We start from the raw sequence: 11,645 nt of genomic DNA, 5'->3' as shown, positions 1-11,645 counted from the left end.
CATGAAGAAGAATAAAGATTGGAAGGAGATCTGATAATTTCAGATCTTGAACAAAGAGATTTATAAGGAAAAAAAAAAAAAAAGAACCAAAGAAGAAGAAGACAAGTTCCTCAAAAAAAAAAAAAAAAAAAAAAAAAAGGAAGAAGAAGAACACAACGAAATAGGGTCTGTGCCTAGTTGAAGCAGCAGCCAGTAGATTGCCAACACAGTCGCTGATCACACCTTCGTCGCTTGCTACTGCATTTTTTTTTTTTCCTTCTGTTGATGGAGATCACTCTGTAATGTGTTCTCTTTCTTTGTTGTGTTACTTTGTTACTCCTTTTTGTGTTTTGAATTCCTAGGTCTCTCACGTGACATGCATTGGAATGATGAAAGTTTTTAAATTTTTAATAAAAACAAAAGATTTTCAACCATTAGATTGAGATTTTTTTCAGCTACCAGCATGATGTGAGTGTGACAAGCATTCTCTCACGTGGCTAACATTGGAATGATGAATAGTTTTAATTTTTTAATAAAAGTAAAAAAATTTCAGCTATTAGTTTCATTTTTTTTTTTTCAGCTTCCCAGCATGATGTGACATGCATTGTTTGGTGTTTTAAATATTTTTAAGAGGAGTATTGCTCTTACACAAATTATTATTGGGTTTCATCTAGGCCCATCATTAATATCATATTTTTATTTACTAATAATCACTCAACATATCAATAGTTTGTAAAATTTTTAATAAAATAATTTGTATCTCTAACATTATTCTTTGAAGAGTAATATAGTATCACAATATTTTACACAAATTTTTGCTATAATTTGACACATGGCAAAGTGTGAATAATGAAAAAAAATTATGGGTCTACATTTCTACCATTCATGTCTTGTCACGTGGCAAATTGTGACAAAATTTGTATAAAATGTTATAGTACTATTATTGCTCTAATTTTAATTGATATTTACAATTAAGTATATAGTAATTATTAAATAATTATTTCAATTTAAAATTATTAAATAATTTAAATAATTTATTTGAGTGTCTTTCTAATTCTTATATAATTATTATTATTATTATTACAAGTTTAACTAATCAATATATAAATAAATAGATATTATATTTAAATTTGCTTAGGATTTGATATTTCTTATTTGTCTTGTAAAAGTTATGATATGAAAATCTATATTTGAAATATAGATATTTATATTTAATTGGATTATTTTAGTTAAATTTTCTATTTATACTAATTTAATATATTTATTTATATTAAAATAATTATTAAATTAATTATTACGTCATCACGGTTCGACCTTGGTTGGACCTCAAAAACCTTGAACCTCTCCCTTTTACGGTTTAATGAACGGTCCGGATCTGAAAACCTTGTGTTTGGGAGTAACATTGAGGGAATGAAATTGAATAATTTTATGACAATATTACTATTAGACCCTTATTTTAAAATAAATGATTGAATATATAGGGGTATTTTGGGAGTTTTAGTAAAAAAATTCATTAAATATAATTTCATTTCCTCCTATTCCTTTCAATTTCAGGGGAAATGAAAATTTGAGATTTTAAGGAAATAGAGAGGAATGAGTGTTCCCTCTACCCATTCCATTATCTCCCACTTAAACTCCCAAACAAGAGAATGAATTTTCCATTCCCTCCATTAAAACTCTCATACAAGAAAAGAAAAGAGAAGAATATTCTAAAATTATTCTTTTAATTCATTTCCATTTCCCATTTCATAAGAGTCAATATATAAATCTAATATCCTTCTTTGCTATGAAATTCAACTCAAACAACATTAGTTTTTCTTGTAAGTGATCAGGTAATGGCATCCTCAAGTGTTGGGCAAGAGAAGTATCGATCCTTCTTGAGTGAAGAAGTGAAGAACACCAAATGGAGGTTTGGGGTACCTAACTATGATGTTGTCAATAAGCTCTTTGAAGAAGGCAGAACTAAGGTCTCCCTTTCTCTCCTTTCTTATGTGTGTGTGATATCTTTATCTCATCTGATTAGTTCAAAGGTTTTTATTTTTTATTTTTTGGTGAAGATATGGCTTCCTGGGTCACTTGAAGAAAAGGTGCAGAACTTTGTAAAGACATGGGAAATGGAATTTTTCCATAAGATCGACCCAGATGAGTTTAAATCCATTGATCCCAAGAAATTTACTTTCAGCGTAAATGGTATTCATTAATTACAAAGAAATAAACTAGATTTCAAAGTTTTCAAGGTTATGTGATCTTGGAATGTTTATCATATATATTTGTGTTGTCAGGAGGGAAGGCTTTAAATTTGGAAGAAATAGGCAAACTTGGGGGAGGCTATAATCCGCTGCTTCAGACCTCCCTGCCAGAAAAACTCAGGGTTTACAATCCAGATGAAGAAACAGCGGCTTCTTCTCATAAAGTTTTCACTACAACATTCCCACGTGGTTTTGCTTTGGAGATTCTCCAAGTTTATACTGGGCCACCTGTGATGGTGTACAAATTCAGGCATTGGGGTTATATGGAGGGCCCTTTCAAAGGCCATGCCCCAACTGGAGATATTATTGAACTCTTTGGAATTGCCATTTTTGAGGTCACCCTTCAACAATATCTTTCTTTTCTTCTTCTTTTTTCTTATTATTGTTGTCCACTTTTGTATAATTCAATTCTTTTTCCATGTTGAAACAGGTGGATGAGCAGATGAGAGCAGTGAAGGTGGAGTTCTTTTATGACCCTGGGCAGTTACTCGGAGGTCTTCTGAAAGGCACTAGCTTGGATGGTTCTTCTGCTGAAGAGCCAAGTTCAAGCTGCCCTGTGCTCAGGAGCACCGGGTAGCATTAGATATTAAAATGGAAGATTATGTAATCACACTTGTCTTTTTTTATCTTTTGATTTTGTATAATAACCTTAAAGGTCGAGCTTTAGTAGGAAGGTAGCTTTCTACCAGAAGTGTCGCGGATTGGTCCATTCCAGCCACTATCTTTAGCGTGCCTGAGATAGATAAGTTTTTACTTTTCTGTCGGTTGTTCTTTTGTTTGGGTTAGGAGATGTTGCAATTCTTCAGCCCATGAAGCTGCTAGATTTGCTTTAAATTCTAGGATCTCCTTTACTTTCAATAAGGATAATCTCTCCCCCAGCTTTGGCTGCTGTTTGTAAGGAAGATTACCATCTTTGTTCCCTTTTTTTTCAGCAATAGATTGAAGTTTATCATTAAAATATATATATATATATATATATGCGTACTGATTGCAAGAACTTTCTTAGTTGTAATAGCTTAAATATACTTTTTTATTTTATTTTTATTTTTAATATTATAAGTAAATATTATACTAATTTGGTAGAATGTAATAATCAATAACAATTTGTCACTTAAAATTTATTGTGAAAATATTTTAAGTATAACATTTTTTTTGTTCTTTTTAATGATTGACTAATTTTTGGAATTCTATTGAGTAAAATTTGGAGGCTTTATTTCACTCGGGAGCCTTTGGGTTTTGCCTCCCCCACTCGCCTATAGCATTGAGCCGGCCCTGTGTTAGGCAATTCTAGTGGAACCCAAAGTCAAACTTGGGTAATTTCTTTACTCCTATTTCATGGTGTTCCCTGTGCTGGCCTCAAAATCTTAGTGGGTTGGGCTTTAGAATTTAGGCATTTCTGGGGCTTTAATCAGGCCTCTAAACTCGCTTTTAGTGGGTGGTCACAAATAAAAATTGCTCGTGTTAATTTTACTCACGGCCGCATATACGAAGTTCATAAAAATTCGTTGCACCACCAATGGAAAGGTTGTAGACGAACACCCTATTGGACATTACCAGAGGCTGGGAGTGTTAAACTAAAATGTCGACGCTGGGGTTGAGAGATCCTTCTCTGTCATTGCTGTTGTGGTCAGGGATTGGAGAGAGGAGTTGGTATTTGCATAGCTACACAGAAAAAGGTAAAACACCAATCTCACTCTCCAAGTGGAAGCAAGCCTTGCTCTGGGCAGTCCTTTGTCTTCGAATGGGATTCAAAGATATGCTATCAAGCTTTCTTTTCCCAACTCTGATATACCTTGTTGTTGGAGGATTAGAAATCTGGTGTTAGAATCCTCTTTTATCTTGTCAGATTTTTGTCTAGATCATTCTTTTAGTTGGGTACCTAGAGATACTTCTCAAAAAAAAAAAAAAAAGCTGGGTACCTAGAGATGTAAATACTGCTGCCCATGCTTTGGCATCTTGGTCTTTGACTTGTAATCTTGTGGGTTCTTTTGATTTGGGGTGCTGCCCTCCTGCTTTCTATGAGGCCTTATTCTTCGGTGTATCCATTAATTTCTTGCGCTCTCTCAATTCCTTCTTTTGCAATCTACTCTTTCCTTTGATATTTTGATTTTCAATTTTTAACATAATAAATCTAAGGGCACAGTCAATTTTACAATTGCGGGTGGGTTCCAGTTACAGTTAGTTTAACGAGTAAAATCATTGATGATTGAATAAGGGATTTGGGTTCAATATTCGCCTACACTAAAAATCGATTGGTGTCTTAGTCTAATGATAGAGAGCTATTATCGACGTGAATGCCATAGGTTAGAACTCTCTAAAAAAAAAAAAAATTTACAATTGCAGAGGTCACAATTTTTGTTTCGTGTGTAGTAAATGTGATGTAAATGGTGGTCCAGTGTCAAAGTAGTGTATTACAAATTATAGTCTAACATGTTAATAAGTTGTGTAATTTGTTGTGTCTATAGCATACGCATTGTTAATTTAGTTGTTATCAAACTCATTTTATGATATCTTTTTTTGCTTTGTCTTTCTTATATAGTGGTTCTATCTATGGTTCTTTTATTTTGTTTTCTACTCTTTAAAATTATGAATAAGGAGAATAAATGTAGTCTCTTATAGTTGAACAAAGGAATAGGTTCGAATCTTACCAATATATATATATATATATATATATAAACTAATTGTTATATTGGCCTGATGGTAAGAGTAATCATCATAGAGTAGACATCATTGATCCAAATCACATGCAAGTCTATATATTGTTGGATCAAATAAAAATATTTAAAATTTCATATGAATAAAGAGTGAGAAGTTTAGTGTTAGTGTTCAAAAAATGAGTGAATTATAAGCAAGAGATTATATATATATATATATATATATATGACAAGATCAAGTTACACTTACAATATTACACCACTTAATATATTTTTATGAGTTTAATAATTTGAAAACCCCATCGTTGGATTACGTGTTCTCTATTTTCTTAACTAGCATACCAAATTTCACACTAGTTGTAAGTTATTTACTATTCAATCTACAAACTCATTTTTTATGCATAGTTTTATCATACAAAATGTAAAACTTAAATATTTTATAAATGAGATAGTTATTGATTTTTAATCGTCTTGAAATTTTGCAACCATAAAAGGTATAAGAAAATGTAATCCAATGCTAGATTTATCAAAATTTGTATCAAATAAAAAAACAAATTGTGGTATAAGTCTTTTGCATTTTTGAAGTCCAAGATTCAAGCCTAGACAACTCAAGAGAACATAAATTAATGTAATCTCGACACTTAGCTCAACAACTAGTCGATTGATCGAGAAAAATAGATTATGAATCCAAATTAGGCCCAACAAGTTTTGCTAGATATTAAATAATTGATTAGGGGTGACTTAAACTTTTTTTTGAGAGTTGCGATTATGTTGCCTAGGGTTTAGTAACCAAGTACTCTATCACCATCATGCTTTGAAGATTTGAAAACTGGTGATTACGTTGAAGTTGTTGCACATCGCAAGTTGCTGTGGAAATCTTCAAGACGATTCTTGAACTCATGAATGGTGTGTTTGTGTGAAGAGAGTATGTTGTAGAAGAGTCCAATGATTTGGAGCTGCATATGGTTAGGTGAGTAAGTACTAGATGACGTAGCAATATAATTAAGGCTAATTTTATTGTGTAAACATCGATTCTATTAGTGTATATGTTTCATTAAGTGTGGCGATAAACCTCATTGAGTTTTTTTCAATTAGGGTTTTCTCTTCATAACCGTATCACTTGTGTCATTTTCTTTCCGCACTTTATTTTAATGATATTGGTTTGTTGTGATTAACCATAAAGGAAACGTGCAAGCATACTAATAAAATCGACATATAAAACTTTTGTAATTGTTTGCAATCAGGATCTAAATTTATGTGGGTATGCTTTTGAAATCACTTGGTTTCAGAAGTTTATTTCCTAAGAAATAAATCAAGTTTCTTATCTTTAAAATTAATGTTTTTGTTAGGAAGTTATTTATCATTTTTATTTTTCGGCTTATGATTTTGGGAAAAAATTCTGCATGGGTAGAAAATTAAAATTTTTTTTTTCTTGTTTTTGAAAAAAAAAAATGTTCTGGTTTAATTTATAAAATTTAATAAAACTATATATAGAATTTTAAAGTCTATGCAACCATCTTCTATATAACTTCTTCCAACCTTTAACTACTAATATTGGTCTTCATCTCCTCTTTTTCCTTGCCACATTCCCCCTAGCTATATACCAAGCGTTACCAATAAAAATCTAGAAATGCTTTTATTGCTATATTCCTTTCAAATTGATACATCATTTAATATATTGAAACTTTTAGATAACAAATATTCGCAAATTCATGTGCATGTGAATTGAATTCTTTCGATTTCAAATGACTTGTTCTAAAATTTACTTATGGTTTACATAGTTAAACCTTTGGAAACTCATTACCACAATAAGTACATATTACTTAAAAAAGCGTCACTTGACTTATATTTTATCAAAAGTCACAATGCTAAAGAACTCTCAATTAAATAAACTATTATTTAGAGAAAATGCTATACCATATAGCATTTTTCCTTGCCCATCACTTAACTTTCTATAATATATTTCTTTTCTACAAGTTTCAATTTCTATAAACACAAATTATTTAGTAGTAACTTTCACATATAAGTCCTTTCAAGGGGCCCCTCCAAAAAAAAAAAAAAAATCCTTTCAAGGATACCGGGTGGTGGGCTTAATGAACTTGAGAATATGTCGTAAACATGATTTTAAAAACTGGTACAGTGAAAAAACTGAAAAATTGATTGGTTATCGGTTTTTTGGTTAGACTAGGATCTAACTAGTGACGTCATAAAAAAATTTAATTAATAATTTTAAAATAATAAAAAATATATATTTAAGTTTTTTAACTAAGAATATTCAGTTAAACATATATATATATATATAAAATTTTAAAAATAATATAAAATTTTAAAAATAATGTGAGTTTAGTATTCGTGGGAAATAAAAATAACAAAACCCACAACCCATATATAAAAAGTTTATACCGGTTATGAATCAAATTAACAATATATAATATATATTTATTATTATTATATATTTAATACTTATATATATACTATGTACTGACATGGCTTTCCCTCTTGAGTTGTCCTGTAAGTCACTTTGCTTATTTCAAGAACTTGTAACCTGGCTATTGGAGGTGAGTGAGACATGGACAAGACATAGAAAAAAGAAAAAAGAAAAAAAGAAGTAATTCTCCTTCATTAATACTTCACCTTGCCCTTCTTTCAAACTTCCATTTCTCCTTTCAAACTTGTCACTTCAGACCGAAAGCTAAAGTAATTCTTACACTCACCTCTCTCAGTCTCAAAGTATTTTTGCTACTAAATAAAAAATTTCAAGAAGTTGATGCTGCCAAGGTAATTCATATTTACCTAAAAAATAATCAAGAATCACATTTTAATCTTTAGTTCTTTACCTCTCTCTCTTTCCATTGATTTTTTTTTTTTCCTTCCCACATTTTTGGATCATCATTCTTATGGGTTTTATGCGAGATTTGAAGGAAAAAAAAAATGCAACTTTTTGTTTTTTTTTTGCTGCAAAATGCATACATCTAAACCGGTTCAATCGGCCCGGTTTTCGATTTCCACAGTTGAATCGCCAGTTATCGGTTTTTTTCACTTTTCTTTTTAATTTTTGATTTTTAAGCATAACCGGACCAGACTATTAGCTGGTTCCTTGTTGAGCCGATCCGGTCTGATTTTTAAAACCATGGTCGTAAATTCAGAGGTTTCAAGTTTTAGTTTCCACACTATCAATTTGTGGAGTTTCTAAGGTGTTTCACATGGGTAGGGAGTAGAATAGTTTAGCTATAGGTTTTGGTTTGTTATATATATATATATATATATATATATAGGGTAAGACTTAGGTGCAACATTTAGGTACTGTTCCTTAGGTTTTTCTCTTAAGATTCTACCACGAGAATTTTTTCTCATGGGATGAAAGTGTATTTTTTAGTTAAGTAGCCACATGGTTAAATCTTAAGAGGGGAACCTAAGGACCACCTAAGGTATTGTACCTAAGCTTTGTCCATATATATAACCCTAACCATATATTTTGTCTTTTCCTAAATGAATATTAGAATTATATGAGGTATTCGTGCTCTAATTGACTTGTTTATCATGATTTTTGAACTAATATCCTTTCAAGACCATTAAAATGAATGCTTTAATTTAATATATTGCAGTTATAGGTCATTTGTCTCACATGATCATTGAAACTTATTGCATTTTGCAAAATACTTAACTTATTAACAAGTCAACAGAAAAATTATTATAACCTTGTGACCCTAGCAAAAAGACATTGCTTAAACTAGAAGTAACTTAATTTGAAAATTATCATATTTTTCAAAGTCACAATTTTCAACAACACTTATTTGAACAAAATATTTTATGAATCAATCAATTATATATATATATATATATATAAAATATTTATTTCATCGAAAAAAATCATAAAAAAATATAAAATTATATTTATTTCAATTCTTTCTAAAACACCTAAGGTATTGTATCTAAGTTTTGTCCATATATATAACCCTAACCATATATTTTGTCTTTTCCTAAATGAATATTAGAATTATATGAGGTATTCGTGCTCTAATTGATTTGTTTATCATGATTTTTGAACTAATATCCTTTCAAGACCATTAAAATGAATGCTTTAATTTAATATATTGCGGTTATAAGTCATCCGTCTCACATGATCATTGAAACTTATTGCATTTTGCAAAATACTTAACTTATTAACAAGTCAACAAAAAAATTATTATCAAACCTTGTGACCCTAGCAAAAAGACATTGCTTAAACTAGAAGTAACTTAATTTGAAAATTATCATATTTTTCAAAGTCACACTTTTCAACAGCACTTATTTGAACAAAATAGTTTATGAATCAATCAATCAATTATATATATAATATTTATTTCATCGAAAAAAATCATCAAAAAAAATCATCAAAAAAAATATAAAATTATATTTATTTCAATTCTTTCTAAAATACCTAAGGTATTGTATCTAAGTTTTGTTCATATATATAATCCTAACCATATATTTTGTCTTTTCCTAAATGAATATTAGAATTATATGAGGTATTCGTGCTCTAATTGACTTGTTTATCATGATTTTTGAACTGATATTCTTTCAAGACCATTAAAATGAATGCTTTAATTTAATATATTGCGGTTATAGGTCATCCCTCTCACATGATCCTTGAAACTTATTGCATTTTACAAAATACTTAACTTATTAACAAGTCAACATAAAAATTATTATCAAACCTTGTGACCCTAGCAAAAAGATATTGCTTAAACTAGAAGTAACTTTGTGGGGCCCAATAATTTATGGGCCAGGCACATTTCCTCGTGGAGAGTCCGAAGGCCCAAGCCGAGGAGAGCTATGGCCCAAGCCCGATAACATAGAGCACAAGACAGTTTTGGAATACAGCCGAGGACAGTTCAGTCCTCGGCAGATCCAAAATCCCACCGGAAAAAAGGGGTAAAACTGGTATAGGACTAAACTTGAAAAGAGACCTAAAATATCTTGGGAAAGTTACCTTTATGACCCTTACCAGATAAGACTCTGCACCTAGCAGAGCCGTATTCTTCAGCTTTATCAATCATCCCCAACAATTCTGGGATTAGACTAATGGGACAATTATCAGTCTTGTAAAGGTTGACCCTACACGTGGACGAAGGACAGCTAACGCAGGCAAGTATAAAAGAAAAAAGTAAGTAAATCTAGAGGGGGGCTCCCATTCCACCTCCAAAAAAAAAACGGCTCCATGGGGGAAAACACCAGGAGAACACCTGCACATCACAGAAAAACCCCCCGTCGGGTAACCGGGGTAAGACCTTAATGATCCTCGGATCAAGTCCGAGGAGTCCAACCCCATAGGATGCGACACTGTAGGGCTTAAATGTTCAAACCTAACTCCTCTTTCTATATGAATTCCTCTAAAATCAAGACCGGAACATCGCCCCGTGACCAACGGCTAGTTTTTCAAGCCCACTCTCTACAAATCATATTGTGAGGGATCTTTCATGTGCGAGCCCAACATCATCATTGGGCCGCAAAAGAATCGTGTCCTTACAATTGGCGCCGTCTGTGGGGAAGGCTTGCGCGTTGGCGCGGGTGGCGGTGGAGTCGACTCTCTAACAAGCAGAGGTTCGTGAGGTTTCCTACGTCTCCGGCAACACACAGCTGTTGCTCCGACATAAACTTCTGCTAGGGGCTATGCCTTGCAGTGCCAACGGCGCGGGCAGCTCTAAGGGCTTTTGGCCACAAACCAGCTCTCCCTGCCCTGGTCTAGGGGCTTACATTCGAAGCATAAACGAAAGTAAAAACAAAAAAAGAAAAAATCACAAGTTTTGGACAGAACCAAGGCCTTGTATGGTCCTCGGACTCAAGCCTATGGGGAAACCAAGTACAAAAAGAAAAAATCACAAGTTTTGGACAGAACCAAGGCCTTGTATGGTCCTCGGACTCAAGCCTGTGGGGAAACCAAGTACAAAAAAGAAAAATTACAAGTTTTGGACAGAACCAAGGCCTTGCATGGTCCTCGGACTCAAGCCTATGGGGAAACCAAGTACACAAAAGAAAAATTACAAGTTTTGGACAGAACCAAGGCCTTGCATGGTCCTCGGACCCAAGCCTATGGGGAAACCAAGTACAAAAAGAAATCTTACAAGTTTTGGACAGAACCAAGGCCTTGCATGGTCCTCGGACCCAAGCCTATGGGGAAATCAAGTATAAAAAGAAATCTTACAAGTTTTGGACAGAACCAAGGCCTTGCATGGTCCTCGGACTCAAGCCTATGGGGAAACCAAGTACACAAAAGAAAAATTACAAGTTTTGGACAGAACCAAGGCCTTGCATGGTCCTCGGACTCAAGCCTATGGGGAAACCAAGTACAAAAAAGAAAAAAATCACAAGTTTTGGACAGAACCAAGGCCTTGCATGGTCCTCGGACTCAAGCCTATGGGGAAACCAAGTACAAAAAAGAAAAAATCACAAGTTTTGGACAGAACCAAGGCCTTGCATGGTCCTCGGACTCAAGCCTATGGGGAAACCAAGTACAAAAAAGAAATCTTACAAGTTTTGGACAGAACCAAGGCCTTGCATGGTCCTCGGACTCAAGCCTATGGGGAAACCAAGTACAAAAAGGAAATCTTACAAGTTTTGGACAGAACCAAGGCCTTGCATGGTCCTCGGACTCAAGCCTATGGGGAAACCAAGTACAGAAAGGAAATCTTACCAGTTTTGGACAGAACTAAGGTCTTGCATGGTCCTCGGACCCAAGCCTATGGGGAAACCGACTATTTAAAAAAAAAAAAAAAAACTATGG

General features: G+C 32.9%; 1 protein-coding gene across 1 annotated transcript; it reads left to right on the top strand.

The window, feature by feature from the left end:
- The first annotated feature begins 1,749 nt into the window (after positions 1-1,749).
- On the top strand, positions 1,750-2,891 carry LOC115977784 (pathogen-related protein-like). The gene is made up of 4 exons (XM_031099802.1): positions 1,750-1,946; positions 2,037-2,169; positions 2,262-2,563; positions 2,659-2,891. Exons 1-4 carry the CDS (start codon positions 1,815-1,817, stop codon positions 2,803-2,805), a joined length of 714 nt encoding a protein of 237 aa, XP_030955662.1. The 5' UTR covers positions 1,750-1,814; the 3' UTR covers positions 2,806-2,891.
- Positions 2,892-11,645: the final 8,754 nt, after the last annotated feature.

This window comes from Quercus lobata, chromosome 2, assembly GCF_001633185.2.
Source record: "Quercus lobata isolate SW786 chromosome 2, ValleyOak3.0 Primary Assembly, whole genome shotgun sequence".
NCBI lineage: Eukaryota > Viridiplantae > Streptophyta > Magnoliopsida > Fagales > Fagaceae > Quercus > Quercus lobata.
Note: the sequence above shows the minus strand (reverse complement) of the source record. Positions and strands in the feature narration are given on the sequence as shown.